The sequence below is a fragment of the Aquarana catesbeiana genome, linkage group LG01, assembly GCF_042186555.1.
Source record: "Aquarana catesbeiana isolate 2022-GZ linkage group LG01, ASM4218655v1, whole genome shotgun sequence".
NCBI classification, from domain to species: domain Eukaryota; kingdom Metazoa; phylum Chordata; class Amphibia; order Anura; family Ranidae; genus Aquarana; species Aquarana catesbeiana.
Window position 1 is genome coordinate 217,854,236 of NC_133324.1, and position 23,753 is coordinate 217,877,988.

Consider the following 23,753-nt stretch of genomic DNA (forward strand, 5'->3'; position numbering starts at 1 on the left):
CTATGTGCAACCAAATTTAAACTAAAAAAACAAACTCACTAATGCTGATGAAGTTATTAGTGTTAAGCCATACACATTGACCTCATGTTATATACCGTTTTATATGCTGGTGATAAAATGGCAAGTGTTTATTAAAAATACATACAATCTCTGCAAAAATGAATAAACTAACTCACAATAATTTTTTATGGTGAAAAAGACCAGTCCATAAGTGGTTAGATACTGATGTGTGGATCAGTCCATATTGATAAAATCAAATTCAATGGAATCAAAAATAATCGTGACAGGTGCTCTTTATCTGTGCTGGTAATGAATCAGTGCAGGTGTTCCACTCCGTGCTCCCCCTAAGCTTCCACAATCACCGGAGAGCTCTCCCCTCAAGGGGGTATTTAGCATTTACAGCCTGTACTGTTCTATGGTAGGACACAGACCCACGCTTGGTATACTCCTTTGCTCCTTCAAGCAGTTAGTCCCTTTTTTCTCAGTAATATGTAGAAGAGAAATAACATCCCATAGTGCAATAATATTTTACCAATTATTTCATAAAAACATTTGGACATGCACTTGCATTCGGTTGATAAATCAAAAGTAGGAAGTCCGGGACGCTTGTGCGCTCCATGGACCAAAACAGGAAGTGACACCATGACGTTAGAAGCGTGATTGTGGAAGCTTAGGGGGAGCACAGAGTGGAACACCTGCACTGATTCATTACCAGCACGGATAAAGAGCATCTGTCACTATTATTTTTGATTCCATTGAATTTGATTTTATTAATATGGACTGATCCACACATCAGTATCTAACCATTTATGGAATGGTCTTCTTCACCCATAAAAAAATGTATTGAGTGTTTATTCACTATTGCAGAGATTGTGTGTATTTTCTATTAACACTTTGTCACCAACATATAACTTACTGTATGTAACATGAGGTCAATGTGTATGTATTATATGGCTTTACACTAATCACTATCAGGATCAGTGAGTTTGTTTTTTTAGTTTAAATTGGTTGCACATAGCATGCAGCACTTTTCATAACACACACATGTTTAAGGGCAGCACCATACCCACTATCCCTCTTAAAACATTTTGTGTATTATGACATGGGGTAGTTGGCTCTTGTGGTACATGAGTACCCAACTTTTATTAAAACGGCAGAAAACAAAACAACAGTCCAACATAGTTTCCCATGCAGGGGATCTTCTCCACCTTCAGCAGAATATAAACACGTCACCTGGTTCATAAGCTTACTCAGCTTCAACTGCAATACCATGCTGTACCTCTTACTAGTCTCTCTGACTGTGTTGTCCAGCTCTCCTGGATACTTGGCTCTCTACGCTTTAGTCGCAGCTCCCTGCTGCACAGCTCACTTTTGGCATATGGATTGTGGTTCTCCTGACATCCTGATAGGAGCCAACCTGATTCCTGGAACGAGACTTGCTGTCTCATGGCTTCTTTCTGGGCTCCTCTGACCCCTCAATGAGAGCATCTGTCTCCTGGATGGGGCCCCTTGACCCCTGGTTGAGACCTGCGGTTTAAAAACTCTTAGCTATCCTCAGACCTGAGTATATAACATCCCTGCACACCTGTGTACTCAGCCAGGTTGCAGGCGTATAGTAAAATCCGGATACAGGATTGGATGTTCTGATCCAGCACTACATATACTATATATTCTGTACATACTATATATTCTTTAGTGCTGGATCAGAACATTAAACCGTGTGTCTGGCTTTTACTAGATGCCTGCAACCTGATTATAAATACCTTTTTTTTATCCCCTCTTTTATATGTGATCAAATAACCTCCTATTCTCAGCTGCATAATTGCTGGAGGAGAAACAGCAGCATGCTGATCTTCCCACTGAATGGCTGTGCAGGGGATGTGTGTCAGGACAAGTCTGATCATTGGAGGAATTCCCAGCAAAGAGCACTGATCATGCTGTGCTCGCATGCCTAGTGTGGTCAGTTTTTGATAGTAAAGCGGAGGGACTCTCGGGAACACCAGGTATTCCACACAAAGGAAGCAATACAAAGAGAACAGGATACTTTTTCATACAAGTACATGATACAGCAGGCACATATCAGGAATATGAAATTTTGGATTTACATATTCTTTAACCCATTACTGGGGTTGGAGAGGTGGTTATGACCATCTCTTGTGTATCTTTGATATCTTCCCTATATACTTATTTTTCAGAAAAATATATGCTGTAATAGGGATAAACTTCTAATTTAAGGTAACAGTCTAAGATTATCAATACAATAAAAGTGATATTTAGCAGTCTTTCTGAGGTTGTTTGTTTGAATAATACAAAAGCGATGTTAACTGCTGATTTTGAATTTGTTTGCCCGGGATGTTAGTCATGTTCGCTTTGGTGTACCATTTCATATATCTGAAAGTGAACATTAGCTGTTAGATTTCCTTTATTTAAACATATAATTGTATTAGTTGCCATGAGTAACAGATATACTAAGTCTTCATTTAGTATGTTTTGCGTAGATGAGCCTAAAGATTTGGTTTGATTGTTTGCCATCTATTTAATAAAGATCATAACCTGTTTGAGAATTGGGTATAGGTTCAAATACTCCTTAATGGATTGTCTGTTTATTGTTATGAAAAATGCACCACACAGAGCCCAAAACCATTACTTGACCAAAAGTCAAGATCAACATGGTCTTAATGGTAGTCTGGGCCAGGAAACCTGGCCAGAGGGATTGTGGGAAATAGCAAGCCATCTGGTCATCCAATATATTGTAGAAGCATTAATGAATATTTTATGTTAAAAAGCAATAAGGGGTTGGTGGACAGTCATGAAGAAAGATCTCCAGTGTAGCAAGGAAATTATTCAAAATTCCAAACCAAAGACACCATCGTGTTCCGATTATATGGATGAATGAAATCTTGCTGTGGGTTATATGGCTTTGTGCACATCCTCCTTGCTTATTAAGCTTATAATTTTTATAAGTGCCAAGTCACATACATTGCCAAATAAGAGAGCCTTGAAGATATACTACTAACAAGGTGAAACATGTGGAACAAAGTGTCATCAGGTTTGAATTAAAAATTCCAAGCAAAAGACTAAGGCTTACAGTGTGTGTGTGTTAATACAAGTCAAACAGATCTGAAAAGCAGATAGAGGTAGAATTGTAATTACAACAAAATACAGTGCAAAGTATGAAGTTTAAATCGAGTTCCAAGAAGATCTAGGACAGGGTCATATTGTGCTTTTGACCCTGTCATAGATCTTGTTGTAACAAAGTGTGTTTTTTTTTTTTTTTTTTTTAGGGTTAAAGGTTGAATCTACCCAAAATGTATCCAGTTTTTGTAGATGGTTGCAAGTTAAACCACCTGAGAGTTCTATATCTCTAGGAGACTTTGTTGATGAGACCTTAAAGTGGGGTTCCACCCAAAAACCCTTTGCCTGGGTTGGTGACATCACTTCCGCCTCGGCACAGGAAGGGCTCGGCTCTGCTCCCTCCCTCCTGTCAATCATCTGGGACGCATTACAGGTCCCAGGTGATTGAGCGGCCAATCACGGCGCGCGGCGCCACTCGCGCATGCACAGTGGGTGCCAGGCTGTGAAGCCACAGCCCGACGCCCACAGTTGAAATGCCGGTGCCGACGAGCGGAGGGGGGGGACGAGCGGGGCTTCGATCCCCCGCATCGCTGGACCCTGTGACAGGTAAGTGTCCAATTAAAAGTCAGCAGCTGCAGTATTTGTAGCTGCTGACTTTTAATTTTTGTTTTTTAAATGGACCCCCTGTGTGGAACTCCTTTTTTAAAGCGTTTGTAAACCCGCGCTATTTTTAAAATAAAAATCACAAACATGCCTATACTTACCTGCTCTGTGCAATGATTTTGCACAGAGCAGTCCCGATCCTGGGGTCCCCTGCCGGCGCTCCAAGCTCCTTCTCTTCATAGGGTGCCCCCACGAAATGCCGCTCTCCATGGAGGCACCCGTGTGTCCACTGACACAGACAGCAGGATGCGGCCCAGCCCCCCGCTCCCGTGTCACAGCTTTTGATTGACGGCAGCCGGAGTCATTATGAATCTGTCCAATGAGGAGAGCGACAGCCGCTGAAGCCGCTGCACTTGTGCACATTGCTGGATCGGATCTGGATCGGATCCGGATCGGGCTTGGTTAAGAAAAAAGGGACGGTCTTGGGGGCAGCTGCAGCACAGAAGGTTTTTCCCCTTAATGCATTTTTTTATAACAAACATGTCATATACTTGCCTGATCTGTGCAGTGATTTTGCACAGAACAGCCCTGAGCCTCCTCTTCTCAGGGTCACTCACTGGCGCGCCTGACCCCTCCCTCCTGCTAAATGCCCCCACAGCAAGCAGCTTGCTATGGAGGCACCAGCAGGCTCACTCCCGAGCTGCTGCTCTGTGTCCCTATTCGGACACAGAACGCGGATTGGCCCCATTGGCACACTGGCTGTGATTAACCATAGCGGGAGCTCCTGCTGCTGCCTCAGCCAATGAGGAGGCAGAGACCCTGAACAGCCGCTGCTCTCGTGCACATCGCTGGATTGAGATGGGGCTCAGGTGAGTATTAGGTGGGGCTGGGGTGGGGGGGCACAGAAGGTTTTTGTCCTTCATGCAGAGAATGCACGAAGGTAAAAAACCCTGAGCCTTTAGACCCACTGTAAATGTAAACCAGTAATCTTAAAAAAGAGTAAAAGGCCAGCCACATTTTGGTGTTCTTGACTGAAGCTGAATGTGAAAAGCAAAATTCTCTCTTACAGTGGGGCTGTCCCTACACTGCAATGGTTAAATGTTCATTTATGTCTAAGTAACTGAGAAAAGCATTGCACTTGCCTGATCCTTCACTCCCCAGGCTGTTCTGCACTGCAAGTCTGGTCCCCACAGCCTCTTCTCCCCTGTGCTCTGGCGGTCAGCTGCCTTCTGACAGCATTAAGATCAATGCAGGGCCCATAGCCCTGCTTTGGACATGAGGATGCTGAGAAACAGTCCACCGTTGGAACACTCGTGAGTGCTGTCTGCCAGGGAGTGAAGGAATGGGTAAATAAAAACTGCTTTTCCTGTCCCCTAGACATAAACAAGCATTTAATCTTTGCATTGGGTCCTAGACCCACTGCAAGGGAGGATCTTTACTTTTTTCCTGGAGCTGGGCTTAGAGTTTTTACGATACAATAAAAGTAAATGTAGGTATTGATAAAGGGATATATAAAGTACAAGAACAATCAAGTACTTTCAAACATGAATAAATACAGTAACTGAACACAGATTTCTCAAACTGTAGAAAATTAATTTAGACTTAATGGAATTGCAAATCAAATGGCAAAAGTACCTACAGTACTTTATTTTAGTCCTACAAAGGTGTTTTTTTTTCAGAAATAAATTAAATGTTAAGCCCTATGTACATTATTTATTTATTTATTTTATTTTATTTTTAGAGAGAAGGAGAAAAAGATCACAAGGTCCGTATGGCTGTTGGTAATGGTGTTCGCAGTGATGTATGGAAAGAATTCCTTGCAAGGTTTGGTAACATCAAGATGTGTGAGCTGTACGGAGCTACCGAAGGGAACATTTGTTTCATGAACCATACTGGAAAAATTGGATCTGTTGGACGCACTGGTTTCTTTTATAAGGTAATGTACTGGAGATCTAGATGGCATTTTCTTCTGCAGAGTATTGAAAAACATTGTGTCTTTTGTTACAAGTCAGGGGCGGATCCAGAGTCTAGTCTTGTGAGGGGCACTGCCAGAAAAAAAAATTGCAGGCAATTTATCGGGGAAATGGCTGGTGTTGGCGCTTCTATCATCCTGGCACCATGGTTGTTATGGTGTCAGGATGATTGAAGCTCATTATATCTATTATTACATCGTTATATAAAATGAAATAGTTCAACTCACCATAATGCAGAATCAGTGGGAGCCCTGAGCGTGTCACTTGCCACCGTCACCTGCCACCAGATGCAGATTGTCACTTGCCACGTCACCTGCCACACGTTGCGGAATGTCACTTGCCATGTCACCTGCTACACATTGTGGCATGTCACCTGCCACATGTTGAGGATTGTCACTTGCCTCTACAATTGTCACTTGCTGTGTCACTTTCCTGCTAAGGTGGGGATTGTCACTTCCTGTGTCCCAGAGAGAAGTCAGGCAGCAGAGAGATGTTGTAATCTCTCTGCTGCCCGCGGCTGCCTGCACAGTGAGGGCGGAACTGCAGGGATGCAGGGCCGGGCACCGGGCGGTGAAAGATGATGTCATCTCTCTGCTCCCCGCCCACCGGCCAGCTAATTGACCAGCCACCCGCTCACCTACCGAGCTGCCTGCTCACCCACCAAGCTGTCCACCAAGCCCCCCATCCGCTCACCTTCTGAGCTGCTTGCACATTCACCCGTCCGCCGAGCCGCCCGCTCACTCACCCGCAACTAATTTCTCGGGGATTCGCCCCTGTTACAAGTGTTGCGTTACAATTGATCTATAAGTGCAAAAAATACTGCTATGTGCACATTTACAGGGTTATTACAATGAAAGGAATTGGCCCTCCTAGCTGTTATTTTGGGACTACAAAATTATTAGCCTTTATGTTGTAGAGATGGAAGAATGGGTGGGTCTGATTAATTTAGCAAAAGAAATGGCTGACAACACTTAAGCCTGGTACACACTATAAGTTTCAGCGGGCTAAATTACATTTTTTTTTTTTACCGATTCTGATGTTAGTGCGGTGATCTCCCCTGCTGAGATATTGTGTTCTGACAGGGGGACTGATTCCCCACTCTGCCGGAACACACTGATCAGATGTTGGTTTTCCAGCTTCTGAATTTTGGCCTCTGTCAGAGGAGGAGCTGTACACATGGACTGAAAGTGCTCTTCTGGCACATCAACCATTTTGTTTTCTCTATACTTGCAGGGCCTTTAACCACTTGGACAATTCTCACATTTTTTGGGGGAGAAAAATTACTCTTTGAATTTTAGTGAAGACAAATACAGTATAATACTAATTTTTTTGGTTAAAAATTAAAATGATGTTACGCTGAGTAAATGGATGCCAAACATGTCTCACTTTAAAATTGCTCACACCCATAGAACAGTGCCAAACTGATACATTAAATGATCCATATGCAACGCTTTAAACGTTTTTATAGGTTACGAATTACACAGGAGGTCTGGCCCTAGAATTATTACTCTCACTTTTATGTTTGTGGTGATACCTCACATGTGTGGTGTGATCCTCGTTTACATATGTGTGCGGGCCTATGTGCCTTTGCATGTGAGCACAGGGGTGCTTTAACCACTTTCTGCGCGCACTATAACCGAAAGACAGCTATAGCGCGGACTTCCAGTGACATCCATAGACCTCCTCCTGTGATCGCTCTGCTCACGTGCCTTGCTCTGGGATCGAGTCCTTCAGACTCGGTTGATAACAGAACAGGGTCAAGGGCCAATCACAGTGGTCCTTTACCATGTGATCAGCTGTCAGTCAATGACAGCTGATCACGGAAGTAACAGAAGCTGCCTCATCAGTGCCCATCAGTGAAGCCTCATCAGCGCACATCCGGGAAGGAGAAAAATGACCTGTTTGCAAAATTTTATAACAAACTATGAAAAATGTTTTTTTTTTTTTTTTTTCTTTAGCAAAAATAAAAAACCCTGTGGTGATTTAATACCACCAAAAGAAAGCTATATCTGTTTGAGAAAATGTAGTTTGGGTACAGTGTTGCAATGACCACACAATTGTAATTCAAAGTACAACACCGCTGAAACCTGAAAATTAGCCTGGGCAGGAAGGAGGTATAATTGCCCAGTAAGCAAGTGAATAAATTTGTTTTATTTTATTTACTTTTTAGTTTTTTAGTTTTTTTTTCAACTGTATTGCTTTTACAAGGGATGAACATCCATTGTGATAGCATGGGCCATGACAGGTCCTCTTTATGGAGAAATCTGGGGTCTATTATATCTCTCACAAACAAATGGCCACCGCCCCCACCTATAACTGGCCTTCACAGCAAGAAGCACATGGATGGGCAATGCATGCAAAACAAAACCAAAGAAAATTCCCAGCTCAATTCACCAGCCTGTCTGCAAACAACCTAATTTTCCTGCCTTAACAGTTTGTATTAAAAACAGGGGTTTCATTAGCACACATTTGCAAATACATGCGTAAGCTGCAGAGCCGTTCCAAGGCACTCAAGTATTATCTGCAGTGCTAACTCTTGTAAATTTATGAGAACCTCCATAGTAGAAGCACATGCATTCTAATAGATAGAGAGCAGGTGAGCCTGGAGGTAGCCCACCCCTTCCTAAAGGAACAGGGGCAGATTGGACACCCCACATATAGCACAATTATATCTCTCCTCTGACCTCCAAACATAGCATTTGGAGCTGCTCACTCACACCTGCACACCTGTCAAATTAGGACCCACGGCTAAGTTCATACAGCCGATGCGACCCAATAGAGGAACAGGAGGCTCTAGCCACACAAACAAACTGCACATTCACGCTGTATGGACCAGAGAACCTGTGTGAATGAGCCTGTAATTTTCTAAATTACTTTGCAATTTTTTAACAACCCAGTTGGGGTGGGGACTTTGAAATATCAGGGGTCTAAACAGACCCCTGATGTCTCACTTTTGAGACAGAGAAAGTGATTGAGTACACAGAATCCTCAATCCCTTTCTCTGCAGCCTCAGATGTACTGCAAAATGAATGAACAGGATGCACTATGTACGGGGGGGGGGGGGGTTTGGCGCACAGCAGTGCTTGTGGGGGAGGGTGAACATTGTGGTGGGGGAGGAATTACTGGAACGGATCCCCCTGTGGTTCCCCCTGCAGCAACTAAAAGCCTTTAGAAGGGAGAGGATGACAAGCAGGCTATGCTGCAGGGGAAGCAACAGGGGGATCAGTTTCAGTAATTGCCCCTCCCCTGCTGCACTGATCACCCTCCCTTTTATATGTGCAGGCATTTATAGGATTTATATTTGTGTATAGATGATGCACTGACACAGTCTGTGTTTATCAAATAGCATATAAATATTTTTATCATTACAACTTGAAGATTTAATGAGCACTAGTAACATTATATCATTTATCTCATATACAGCTTGCATTTCCCTTTGAACTAATAAAATATGACATTCAGAAAGATGAACCAACAAAAAATAAACATGGGTGGTGTGAAAGTGTCAAGAAAGGTAATAATTTTTTTCGTTGCGTTCTTGAGCATGTCCTATACTGTATATATTTAAAGCTCAGTTGTACGTTAAAAAAATATATACCAATGCAGGTTAAAATAACACAACACTATTTTTTTTGTCCAAAGTTCCCCTGGCCCCAGCAGAAAATGTACTTCCTGTCTGGAGGCTACAGCTATAGGCCACTGCCATTCATGTGATAGCGGTGACATGAAATAAGAACAACGCACAACCCTCTTTAGAGTGTACTTGTCTCAACAGCACAAAGTGTCACTTTTGTGTGATGCTTCATTTCTCAGCATGAGTCACTTCTGACACGTTTTCCTGACACCAAGAGAAAAAAGGTGACAGGGGAGGGATTGCCAACGGATTGACAGCCTCAGCTCTCTTCCTGTGTGCAGTGTATAAAATGTACTTTAGAAATGGTTAAGAGAAGAAATAAAAGATTTTAATTTAGCAGCACTGTTACTTAGTGGTCTCCCTGACAGCTATGAGACTCTCTCTCTCTCTCTCTCTCTCTCTCTAAAAAAACGCACTAAACTCGCACAGGATCCTTTTTAAAATTGCATTGGATTTATACTGCATATATGTGAACAGCCTCCACAGAAACTCATGTTGTTTCACTTGTCATACGATCCCATGCGTTCTGAAACGCATCAAATCTTATCAGTGTAAACCAAGGTTATTGTGCATTTCACTCCAAAGAGAACACCTCATCATTTTTTACCCGGAGCATTAACTCTGGTGCTACAAGTCCTATATATATATATATATATATATATATATATATATATATATATATATATATATAATGTATATATGTTCCTCTTGAATGTCACCTATTGCCAGTGAAAAAGCTCCCCAAAAAGGAAATGTAGTGGCATGCACATGTAATAGATGTAGTATCCCAAAAGGAGGCCAGGCACTAGCAAAAAGAAAATCACAGATGAACTGTATCAGCTTAAGTACAGTCAAGTGAAAACACTGTCAAAAAGATAAAACATTTGAGTGAGCTGTATTCATACCTGGCGCTTCCTGACAGACACTGGAATCATGAAACTATTAAGACTCTGAAGATCGGTATGGCAGTGACATAAGAATTGACCCATGCAGTTAAAAAAAAAAAATGAAGTGCACTAATTGCATTACCAGAACATCTTTTCCCAAAAGTAGCAACAGCAGAGCCTGACAGCCCCTGGACTTAAATCACTCTGATCTATGTGGTGCTTTGAAAAGTAAGACTTCAGAAAAAATACTTATTGGTGATTACGCAACAAAGATTAAGTTCCAGATAAACTTGAACATTGTCTTGCCCAAGTAAGCAACAAATTTGCCAAACGCCTAAAATACTCCATGCAGATAAGGGTAGAGTACACAAGTGTTAAAAACACAAGCTATTTTGAAGAAGCGTGGAATGATGTTCTCTCCTTCTGTACCATACTATCCAGAGGCGCTTTCCGGTCACGTCACTTCTGGGTCCTTGCTTCTAATTTTGCCTCCCAATGGCAGTGGAATGCACGCCTATCACTGAGCGTGAGCCGGGCGGTGTGCGGCTTCCACCAGCATTCCATGCAAGATATCCCTAGTGCCGGGACAAGGCACTGGAAAATGGAAGCAGGCATTTTATGTATGTACCTCCTTTTTAATAAAGCAGTATTACGCTATATGGTTCCCTTCCTGTCTTTCATTCTCAATGGGTCACCATGGTGGAGAGGTGGATGCAGCTAAACAAGTCTCCTGATTCATCCCTATTTTAAACAAACCACAGGATTTCTCAGCCAAGCGCTTCCAGACCTTCTTTTTAATTGAAAGAGGTCATGGCTATCTGGTGAGCAGCACATTGGGTGTGTTTTTGAATCCATTGTCGAATGGTGGAGGATTTATATTGCACGTTATTGGCTAATTGAATTTATTTTTTTTACTGGAGATTTTTGGACTTTTAAAGACACTTGTGCCTTTTTTGTTTCAAAATTATTCAACCACTTGTCTTCCATGTTTTATATGTGGTCTTAATTGTTATATTTAGTTTAACCATTGGCCCATTCACACAGTGGGAAGAAAAGAAATGGTTGCTAAATGGGTATTACCATGCTGTTCTACAGATATAGGTGCTACAACCATTCTCATTACATACTGTATAGTGTGATTACTAGTTCTACCACTAGGTGATAGTGTTCTTGACTAATGTAATATTCTTTCTAGGGGAAATACACAGTTATGATGGTATTTACCATCTATACCTTTTTGTTGTTTTTCCATTAAAGCAAGAAGTGCTTAGCCATATGCATAACTCCCAACTTTCCCTGATTTCGAGGGACTGTCCCTGATTTGGGACAAAGTCCCTCTGTCCCTTTTTCCTCCTTATTTTTCCCTCATTTTAGTTGTATATAAAATGCACTTTTTTTCATTTCAAAAAGTGTTTCCTAGTGCTAAACCTTTCATTCAATTTTTAAATTGCTGCATTTGTAAATTTAAAAAGCCACTTCTAAAAAACACTTGTGGGTTGAACTTAATCTTCTTTTTTTGTATAGTTCTCCTTTTAAGGTGGTGTCCTATGCCTACATATTGTTGCTAATGGGTACCCCTTGTTCCCATCTCACAAAGTTGGGAGGTATGCATATGTCCAACAACATCTTGATTGGTCAGAGTCATATCTGCAGCAGCTTTCTAACATGAAGGCAGAGATGTTATTATGTACATACAGTATCTGGATATAGTCCTATTTAATGCAGAGATTGATGTGAATAGTCAAAAATTAGTCCATGATGATGATTTATAAATCTGTGGCTATGAGATTTTAGTACAATGCATATTTCACAGGCAAAGCACTAACATGCTAGATGAGGCTCCAACTAAAGACGAGCAATTTGTTCTGCTTGAATCCAGGTCTTGCATGGGTCATCCTCACTTGACTGCTCACAGACAGAGGATGGAATGCTAATCTCTACTGAAAATGCATTTCAGTATATCAAGGCCAGGCTTACACTTTTTATATCCTCATTTATTGTATTTATTATGATTGAAAGGAGCAGGGCCTTTACACGTATATTGTGTATGGCTAGCAGCATTGTATAGTCAACAGTGTTGAATTTTAAATGGGAACTGTAACCTTTGTAATATATTGTGCTGCAAAATATTTTTTGCTTTGCTGTTCATTCCCATTGATTCATGTTTATTGTGAATTTTAAAGTTGGGTCAACTTTAAAGGTGGCCTGCCAATAACAAATACATTTGTGGCTATCATTGGTCATTTGCTCACTACTCTTGCAAGTACATTCAAGCTATTACTGCTGTAAATTCATTACCAATGACCCGGTTTTCTATCTGCTTTCCTTATAATAGGTGAAACTGGACTGCTTCTATCTAAAGTCAATCATAGCAACCCTTTTTTTGGTTATGCTGGAAATAAAATACACACAACAAAGAAGTTAATGTGTGACGTGTTCAAAAAAGGAGATGTCTATTTTAATACCGGTGACTTGATGATGCAGGATCATAATAATTTTTTGTACTTCAGAGACAGAATTGGAGATACTTTCAGGTAATATATTCGTCTATTTTAAATATGTTGGCTTTTCAGTTACAAATTAAACGGCATTTTTTTTTTTAATGCAGGTTTTTCAACGAACAATGTTTTTTTTTTTTCATGCAAATCAGGGATGCTTTTGGAAACCAGTCTGCTGTGTTTACAATACTCTAAAATTCCATTCGCCCTCTTATACATTTAGTAGACAATGGTTAGAGAACTTGTTCTAAAAGGTAGCATACAGAAAAAAAAACTGAATCTATTTCTGAACCCAGCTCAAGTGAGAAGGCCCCATAATTCCACATAAAATGATTCCACATCAATTATGTACATTGCAAGGCTTTGGCAAAGTTCCTTGCAGGCTCTTACCTGCTCTTACTTTATGGAAAATTAATTCCAGTCACTCCCTGCATTCTCTAAATTGAAGTGGAAGGCAAGTCAAAGCCTAATGCCTGGTACACAGGAAATTAATTTTTTTTTTTTTGTTCAGTCGCCCAAAAAACTAAGGAGCTATGTGATATTAGTGTGATATTAGTACAGCGATATCCTTGCTGTGATATTGTGTTCTGACAGGTGGACCGCCCCCCTGCCAGAACACATCGGTCAGATATTCAGTCCATGTGTACCAGCCTTTACTAAGCTTGAATCTACTCCCACCCCCATTCTAAGCATATTCTATCTACCCTGTAAAAGTAAAGATGCCTATACTTATTCTGAAGTAATTTTGGTCTGGTCACATGATCTCTCCAGTGCTGGCTTCTGTGAAGAGGAGAGATCACCGACGATGGCTGCAGAGCCTGCGAGATGATGTCACCCATAGGCTTAGTAGGGCATTCATTGTCTGCTGTCCCTTCTCTACACTGAAGCTAGCAATGGGATGCAAACCAAAGCAGCTTCACAATAGGTAAGTATAGACAACTTTCCTTTTACAGGGTAGATAGAATAGGCTTAGAATGAGTGTGGAAGTAGATTTAAGCCTAGGTTTTGACTTGCCTTCCAATTTAAAGCAGTTGTAAAGGCTCAAGGTTTTTAACCTTAATGCATTTTCTGTATTAAGTTAAAAAAAAAAAACAAATAGGAGTATACTTCCTATACTTACCTGAGCCCGATCTTGATCCAGCGATGTGTGCAAGAGCAGGGGCTCTCTCCCTCCTGATAGGCTCAGAGAAAGCAGTGGGAGCCATTGAGTGCCCTGGACACAGTGTACAGAATGTTCTATACATGCAAGCAAAATGGAAAAAAAAGTGTTTACTTTCTAAAAATGCTAGTACCTTTTTGTTGCCATTGTATTTAATACTTTGAGATTCTTTTACCCAGAGTAAGCGTGCAACAAGTAAAGTCAGAACTCCATCTGTTACTAACCAAAAACAAGTGTGAAAATCAGAAGTAAGAGATTTGGCATGGTAACCAGGCAAAATGCATTTTCAGGGGGATATGGCAATGGCAGCCTTGATATATTTTATATTTCATATCCCGTTGTTGAAGAAATCCAGATAGATACTTCTACCCACTGTTTTTGGTGCAGACAGCTACGAGATGCTTAATTAGAAGAGCAGATTTCATCCATTTTTATACTTGACCCAAATTATTGTATACTTGTGTGATTTTTCAATTGTATTTTTCTACTAGCATAGATGATTCATCCTTTTTTTTATTTATTTTTTTTTTTTTTGCGTGCCAAAAGTCAACTTTTTTATGGTTCAATCTAAGTTATTTACCTATTTTTACAAAAATGAAGAATACTTAGTTTTATAGAGCACTGTATTTTAAAAGCAACACATAAACACATTCTATTTTTTAAATACAGTTTTCCTGTGGATATACCTTGCTGGTAAGCTCACAAGAAAAGAAAATCTAAAAAAAAAAAAGTTTTGACTTTACAAAATCACAAATGCGACAACATAATTCAAGTGTTTTCATTTAGGTACACTTTAAGGTATAACTATATATGGACATTTTATTGAAAGAAACTGAAAACAATAATTCCCATACACAGCATAACATTTAGCCTATTGAGTTAAAGAGGAACAATGTAAATGTGTAGGTTATAAAGAGAAAGAGAAGAAATGATAATTCAGCAGAACATTATGCAACTGGGCACTTTGCGCCTCTATGACTCAGTGTCATCACAAGAAGATTGTTTGTCAAAACACAAATAACACGCTAACTAATACAACAGAGATATCAAGTCGATGGAAGTAGTTTTCACTTTTAGGTCAAAGACCTTGGAGGGTTCCTGTTCCATGATCCTATAAAAGGTCTGTATATTTATAATGTGATAGCCTTAGTCTACATTCACCTTTGAACTGAGCATCTTTGGTCATTTTTACATTTTTTTTTTAGTGTTTGTACAGTCCTTTTTGAGTGTCTTTGCAGACCTTTTTGCTTGAGCATTTTTTAAAATTATTTTTAGCCAATGGTAAGCTAGTTGCTAGGGGGGAAAAAAATAACGATAACATGTTTTCACATGTTAGGCCTCTTTCACACGGATGATCCGTATGTCCGTTTTTCATCCATCCGTTTTCGGATGAAAAACGGACATACAGTCATCCCTATGGAGCGTCGGATGTCAGCGGTGACATGTCCGCTGACATCCGACCCGCTCCGATCCGAAAAGTGTAACGGAGGAAAAACCTACTTTTTCCTCCGTTTTCGGATCGGATCGGATGACGACGGACACTACGGACCGTCATCATCCGATCCCCCCATAGGGGAGAGCGGCGCTCTGACAGGTCCGTCGCTGCACAGTGTGCAGCGATGCACCTGTCATCTTCCTGCTCAGCGGGGATCGGCGGAGCTATCCCCGCTGAGCAAGCGGATGTTCACGGGGCGGATCATGACTGATCTGCCCCGTGTGAAAGAGGCCTTATTCTGCCCTGGAAGTCGACTGGGGCCAAATATGCTTGAAGCTTGTAACTCAAGAGAAACACAGGTACTTTTTTGAGCTACAGGCTTCAATCGATACTATGCTATGGTATGAGTAGGCACAAATGAAATTGGGATATTGGATGATGAATAATGTTGGAGCATATAGAGCAATGGATAAATTAAGATCAAGTATATCTGGAGGCTGCCCATACTAAACACACACTGTTTTATTTACATTGTCCCTTCTATTTCTGTATGTGGATGATGGCACTGTAATTATTTTAATTTAAAAAAAAAAAGTACTTTTTTCCTAATCCATGTACAGCTGTCACATGATCCAGCTCTTTCCCAGCCTGTCTGCAGGAAAACCATGGCAGGAGGAGCTTATAGTCCTCTGCAGCTGGTCACATGTTCAAAATTGGCATACAAATATATATTTAAAATTAAATCTTTATAATTTTATGGAAATAACATGGTGCGGGTGGATTTCTGCCAGTCACAGGCTGTGTCACTCCCATCCGGCCCGTGTCTTAGAATTAGAAGGAAGTAAAGCCTCAATTAATCTACATGTAATTTCCTGCCCCCATTATGTTTAGCTGGTTAGTGGGCAAGGAGAAAGGAGGAAGTGGGCTGTCATTTACCATTGTGTATATGCTGACATGTGTGACTCTATAGTCACATGGGCTGCTCAAATGTTATAGGGAGGAAATTTTTAGCATAGAAAAAAAAACTGAACATGTGCAGAATTGCCACCACAGCAGCAAAATCCCTAGCTGAATTGGGGACAGAAGGTGGAGATAGAGAGCAGCAGAATCAACCAGGTTTTTTGCAGAATACAGAAAATGAAGGCACAGGGTTACATCAGAAGCCCAGCAAAGCAAAAAGAATGGCAACTGAAGGTGTCCCTGCATTATAAATTGGGGTGGTGGTCATTTTTGTTTAGCACCATATTATAACCTTGGTCAGGTGTAAAGAATGCTATTTGTTTATCAGTATGTATATTTTCCAAGCAATGGAAAGAACATTTATAAATAATTCTTAAGCAGAACAAAAATAAAACTCTATGTAAGAGCAAAGACATCAGGGTGCCTGCTGTGCTATTCTCATGCAAATCAACAAGTTCACTTTAAAGCTTGCCCCATCTGATGCACATACTTACTCCTGCATGTGCAGTTTGTATCTAAAATGGCCAAATAAGGTATTTCTAGAAACACTGTATACCAGGGGTCTCCAAAATTTCTAAGCAAAGGGCCATTTTACTGTCCTTCAGATTTTGGCAGGTCCAGACTGCGGTCAGCAGGAGCAAGCAATGCCCCATCATTCGTTTCATTGGGAGAAATAGTGCCCCTTGTTGGTATCAGTAGGAGAAATAGTGTCCCATCATTGGTTTCAATCAGAGAAATGGTGCCCCTTGGTATCAGTGGGAGGAATAATGCCCCACTGGTGCTGTCACTGAGAGGAATGGTGTTCCATCATAGGTGTCATTTGGAGTAGTGCCCCAAGGGCCGGATAGAGGTAAGCAAAGGGCCACATCTGTTCCCTGGGCCACAGTTTGGAGGCAACTGCTGTATACCTTTCTGTGTAAGACACTATAGTTATTGTCCTATAATCTCTTATGAAAAAAAACTGTTTCTGTTTCTAGGTGGAAAGGAGAAAATGTTGCTACCACTGAGGTCTCTGATATTATTGGGATGCTGGACTTCATACAGGAAGCTAATGTCTATGGAGTGAGTGTTTCAGGTAATGGTTGCCACTGATGACATCAGATGGAGAACTTCTTCTCCTTCTCCTTCCTACTCCCTCCTCCCTCCTCACTCCTTTCTTCTATCTTCTTTCTTCCTCCCAAAACCGGGTTATTTCTGTTTAAACAACCACCACTCCCTTTCCAAGCAGATTTGGAGTTTTTTTTTTTTTGTTTTGTCTTATAGATGTAGAGAGGGAGAGAGCCTTTCCATTTTATCATTATGGAAACATAGTTCTCAACATTTCTATAATGTTAAATATTTCTAAATATATTCCAGATTCTGCAAAACAAAATGTTTTCAAAGTCCTCCACTTTGTCTTTGTTATAAAGCATCTGCAGCTGCTTTCCGCATAGAAGCAGTGGTCCTTCTGCAGAGGTCTGACATGCCCCTCCTGAGTCAGACCTATAAATCTGCATTCAGCAAAGCTTATGCTCACTGCTGATTTGCTGGCTCAAGCTCTGACTTGGCAGTTGGCATGTTGGGCCTCTGCATGGAGCCCACTGCTTCCCTGCCGAGAGATGGGTTCCTTTTCTACAGCAAGTTGGAAGAGGAGAGGCTTTTTCTACTCACTGTGGCTACTCTCTAAAGAAAACAAACAGCAGTGTGCGTTTGGATGACAGCAGTTTAAGGACTGAGCAGGAAGGTCTTAATGGATTCATGATTACAGAGCTGCTTTAATTTGGTCTTTTTATATCGCTTAGAGTTCAGCCTTAAATAAAAAAGTGCCTAGTAGAATATGTATCAGACATAGAATGTTGATTATAAATTAACAAGAAGAAGAATCCTCTGAAGCTGTCAAAAGTATCCTAGGGAACATGGCTTGATAAAGTGTAATATAAATTCTGAAAGCTCATTAACCTCTTGCCTCCATGGGATACCAAGCTAACCAGCTTTCACTCATTCTCACTCACTGTCTACAGTTGTGTTTGCACAGAAGAAACAAAAGACATGATTTATAATGTATTATATCAAATTTGTATTGTACAGTATTTTTTTTTCTTTTATTCTACATTTGGTTGCTTTGTCTACTGTAAAGATAGTCTAGCACATTTCTCTATGCCATTAATACATGAAATAAGCATTACATTTCAGTGAATGCAGTAAATGCAAATGAATATTAGAGTATCAGTGTAAATAAATTATACAGCTCTGCCTTACTGATCTGGGATACAAATCCTACATTTATGGGGTAAAAATACTTGACCTATGTGTGTTGCGTTTTTGTTTTAGGACATGAAGGCAAAGTGGGCATGGCATCCATTATTCTAAAGCCTGATCAGTCTTTAAATTTAAAACGCATCTTTGAGCACTGTACAGCTTATCTACCTGCATATGCTTTTCCACGATTTCTAAGACTGCAGGTAAAATTTTTGCAAGTATTTTCTGTTTATTGAAAAAAAAAAAAAGAAAAAAATGCTCAAAATGTATGAAATGGCTTAGTTTCTCTGTTGACCTGGAACTGTTGCACTTTTTAAACAATGGGGTTGATCTACTGTTTTTGAAAAAAGTACTATGTGATTTTAGGTCTGGTTCAGTTGCGAATTCGAATAAAAATTTGCACCTGAACCGGTGAACAAAACTGCACCGGACTCCAGACTTTAAACCGTACACCATTTAGGAGATATTCACCCTGGATGCAGCTGGTGACATCACCAGTGCATGCGCTCTGAAGGTCTGGCATACCGTCATTGCGGCTCCAGTCAATCACATAGCCGGAGTGCATGAACCCGGAAGAAAGACCGGGGGGAAGATGTCAGCAATGACAGCGCGCCGCTGGAAAGGGTTTGTTTCAAGGTAAGTATTTCATAATGTGCTAGTATGCACTGCATACTAGCACATTATACAATTGCCTCACAGGTGAGGTGTTTTTCTAACCAGCAGCAGTTTACTACCGCTTTAATGTGTTAGCATTTTCCTCCTAAGATAGAAAGTTACAGAGAGGGCTTATACTGGCAAGAGCACTAAAGTTGGCCATAGAAGGATGAAATTCTGCCGGTTTAGCAATCCATAGATTGATTTCAGTACAACCAGCCTGTCTAATTTTTTTCATGCGATCACTGCTGGAAGTTATAGCTGCAATCAGTGATCATTGTATTTAGAGGGCTGTCAAACCTCCTGTTGTTAGAATACAATAGTGCAGTGGGAAGGATTCCCCCATCAACACTGACTGTGTTGATGGGGGAATCTAGCAATTTTCTTCCCTTCAACTCATGGTTGAAGGAAAGAAAATTAGTTAATGTATGGTCTGCCTAAGTACAAATACCCTAGAATGTATGCTGCTTATTTAATGAAAGCTTATGTGTTGATGCACAGCGTGCCAGTAGGTTCTGCTGGAGTGCCAAAACTTGAAGCCAGTCCAAGAGCCCCATGCACAGAGCAATTATTTATATTTCACTAAATGTACATTCTAAAAATGAATAACAAAAAATATAGATGCTATTTTAACATACAATTTTACTAGAAAATGTTTCATAAGAGGATTTAATTATGCATTAAAGTGTATCTAAAGCCAAAACATTTTATTTTGCTTTAGCATAGAGTAGGGAAGAGTAAGAACCCTTGCTGTGGTTTTTTTGTTGTCTGTGTCCCCAGATAGGATATTTGTTGACCATTGTCACAGGACTATGTAAGGGGAAATCAAAAAATTGTAACTGCAATAGAAAATAGAAAAACTTTTTTACTTAAGAGAAAATAGAAGGGAAATCTTTTCAAGAGGCCAATTGCTCTGGTGACAATTCTAGAGAATTTCACTCACTTCCTGAAGAAAAAGTTCAGCGTAGTCAGAGGCAGCAGACAGGATCAGGAACCAGAAGGCCGTCAGCCAGACAAGTCTTCAACAGGAACCCAGCAGAGAGTCTCTAGATATGTTGACCAAGGAGAAGACAATTGATGAAATGAACCAGGCAGTTTAAATAGCCAGGAGGGGCTGGCCGTTGGCTTGACTGATGAGCAGGAGATGATCAACAGGTGACCCACTGTGGAACGATAAGTATTGGCAATTAACTGACAGCTGAGCAACCTGAGCACAGAGAAGGAAGGGCTGGGAGCCCAGCCCTGACAGTACCCCCTCCTCAACGACCCCTCCCCCTTGGAGGATCACCAGGTTTGAGGGGAAAACGTCTATGGAAAGCACGGAGGATGACAGGAGCATGTATGTCCGAGGATGAGAACCAAGAACGTTCCTCCGGACCATACCCTTTCCAATGAACCAGGTACTGTATGCTCCCATGGAACCTACGGGAGTCAATGATTGATGGCATCTCATACTCCTCATGGTTCTTGACCTGCACCAGTTGAGGACATGGTACCAAGGTGGTGAAGTGGTTGCACACCAATGGTTTTAATAAGGAGACATGAAAAACATTTGGAATACGCATGTTAGAAGGAAGGTCTAATGCGTAAGCCACTGGGTTGATCCTACGTAGAATATAGAAAGGCCCAATAAATCATATTTCCAGGTCAGTGAGGGAACACTGAGTCGGAGGTTACGAGATGACAGCCAGACCCTCCCCCCAACCTGGTAGGAAGGCGCAGGTAGGCGTCGGTGGTCAGCATGGAGTCTGTACCTCTCGCTGTCGCAAGGACTCCTGGACCTGCACCCAAGTGGAACGAAGATCACGGAGATGCTCCTCTAATGCAGGAATTCTTTGAGGAACAAATGAGTCAGGCAACGTGCATGGTTGGAAACCACAATTCGCCATAAATGGATACAATCAGGAAGCTGTATTGATGGCACTATTGTGAGCAAACTCCGCCCAAGGTAGGAGGTCTAACCAGTTGTTATGGTGGTCAGAAATATAGCAGCGTAGAAACAGCTCAAAGGTTTGGTTGGCTCGTTCTGTGGCCCCATTGGACTGTAGGTGATGCGCAGAGGAGAAGGAAAGCTGAATTTCTAACCGTGCACAAAAGGCTAGCCAAAACCTGGAGACAAACTGGCTACCTCTGTCAGAGATGATAGCCTTGGGTAGCCCATGTAACCAAAAGATCTCCTGAGCAAAAATTAATGCCAGTTCTTTGGATGTGGGCAACTTCTTTAGTGGAATACAGTGTGACATTTTCAAGAATCGGTCAACCACCATTAGAATAACTGTGCTGCCCTGGGAGTTGGGTAACTCCACAATAAAATCCATAGACAGGTGGGTCCAAGGCCTCTCTGTATTGGGTATGGGTTGTAGGAGACCCACTGGGAGGTGGCGTGGTGTCTTACTCTGTGCACACACGGAACAAGCAGCTACAAAGGCGGTTACATCAATGCAGAGCCTAGGCCACCAGAATTGTTGAGAAATAGCCCAACTGAGTTGAATCCTCCCTGGGTCGCCAGCCGCCTTGGGAGAATGGTAAGTCTGCAGCAAAGCAGTGCGGAGATTCTCAGGGACAAAGCAGTGGTCACCAGGTTTCTCGGGAGGAGACTGGATCTGAGCAGCACAAAATCTGTCACCCAAAGGTGAGGTGAGACTGGTGCGTACAGTAGCCAGAATGCGATCGGGTCTGAGGCCACTGTAGAACTGCAGATAATTTCTCTGGGTCCATCAAAAAACCGGCAGTAGAAATATCAAAACCCGGAAATTGAACCTGTTCACGATGGAACTCACACTTCTCCAACTTATAATACAAGTTATTATCTCTCAGCCTCTGTAGCACACAGGAGACAACTGTGTGGTGGCTTTCTAGGGAATAAGAAAATATGAGAATATCTTTGAGATAAACCACCACACATTGCTGCAAAGTATCTCGGAGGACATCATTGATGAACTCCTGAAAAACTGCAGGAGCATTGCAAAGACAAAGCTGCATTACGAGGTATTCGTAATGTCCTGTCCTGGTGTTAAATGCAGTTTTCCATTCGTCTACCTCCTTGATTTTCACAAGATTGTTTGCCCCTCTCAGATTGAGCTTCGTGAAAACCGTTGCTCCCTTGAGGCGGTCAAATAATTCCATAATCAATGGAATCAGGTAGGTGTTCGTGATGTGATTGAGACCCCTATAATCCATACAAGGTCGCAGTTCACCACTCTTCTTTTTTTCAAAGAAGAAGCCAGCATCAGCAAGATTTGCGGATGAACCCTCGAGAAAGTGCGTCAGCAGCATGGTCCTCCATAGCTTTATCCTCCGAGACAGACAAAGGGTAAACCCGGCCACGGGGAGGCATAGCACTAGGTTGAAGATCAATTGTGCAAACATACGACCTGTGTGGAGGCAAACTACCGGCTTGACCCTTGTCAAAGACATCGCTAAATTTGCGGTACTCCTCTGGCAAGGAGGAGAGGGAAGAGGTGCACAAGACCTTTAGCCACTTTCCGAAAACATGTCTTACTGCATTGTGGCGATCAGGAAAGAACCTCAGCACAAAGCCAATCAAAAGAGAGGTTGTGCCTCTGTAACCAAGGATAACCAATAACCACTGGATAATGAGGAGAGGAAATGACTTAAAATTGGATTATCTCATGATGAAGAGCCCCAACGTAGCAGTCTCATGAGTGACATGGGCAGGCTGTAGAGGTCTCCCGTCAATGGCAAGTGGAGTGGCACGAAGCTGCAGCGGAATTGAGTGCTTAGACACAAAGGCACTGTCTATGAACAGGCCTACAGCCCCTGAGTTGATTACAGCCTGTGTATCGATGGACGACTCAGACCACGAAAGTGTAACTGAAACTAGAGGCTTATCCTTCAAGGCAACTGGGGACGTAACAACGCCATTTAAGGTCTGACTAGAATACTGTAATCACTGAGCAGCAAATAATATCACCTGTGATGTATTTCAGTTATTTTGCAAACCTGGCCTGTTAGTGGGCCCTGAGGACAGGGTTGATGACCACTGCCCTACAGGACCTCGGCTGCAAGCGTTTCCCGGATGGGTAGGACAAGACTTCAAGAAGTGACCTGCCTTGCCACAATAAAGGCACAATCTCTCCCTCCTCCTAAAGGCCCTATCATCCTCAGAGAGATGTTTGAAGCCTAACTGCATGGGTTCTACTTCACTGGCAGACTGGCTACCAGGAGGCATGGGAGGTGAGGGAGGCAAGGGTGGGACTGCAAAGCTCGGAGCCAAACATACAGGAGGCTTCCACAAGTGCTCCTTAAAGGAAGATCTCTCTGGATCTGGAGTCAAGGAGAATGGCAAACGTGATCAACTTCTCCAGATCTGTAAATATGTCTTGGTCTGCTATCTCATCTTTAATGTTATCTGAGAGACCATGAAAAAAAGCAGCCACGAGGGCCTCATTGTTCTGTTGCTCTTGGCAGCAGAAGTGGCGCGTGCGGGAACACCATATACCCTTTTAAACAAACTCTGGGTAACTCAGGACAGTTGCATCTCCCATAGAGGGTTTGGCCAGGCCAAGGCTCTATCAGAAATCAAAGAAATGATGAAGCCTACTTTGCTTCTGTCCATGGGGAACTCCTGGGGCAGCATCTCAAAGTATATCCCAAACTGGTTCAGAAACCCTCTG

General features: G+C 41.8%; 1 protein-coding gene across 2 annotated transcripts in view; it reads left to right on the forward strand.

The window, feature by feature from the left end:
- Positions 1–23,753, forward strand: part of SLC27A6 (solute carrier family 27 member 6) — a 71,677-nt gene that overhangs the window by 42,903 nt on the left and 5,021 nt on the right. For both annotated transcript variants that reach the window (XM_073625082.1, XM_073625073.1), the window contains exons 6-10: positions 5,420–5,614; positions 9,075–9,165; positions 12,508–12,706; positions 17,202–17,299; positions 18,535–18,665. In XM_073625082.1, the coding sequence (XP_073481183.1) occupies positions 5,420–5,614; positions 9,075–9,165; positions 12,508–12,706; positions 17,202–17,299; positions 18,535–18,665 (714 nt within the window). The remainder of the gene's footprint in view (positions 1–5,419; positions 5,615–9,074; positions 9,166–12,507; positions 12,707–17,201; positions 17,300–18,534; positions 18,666–23,753) is intronic.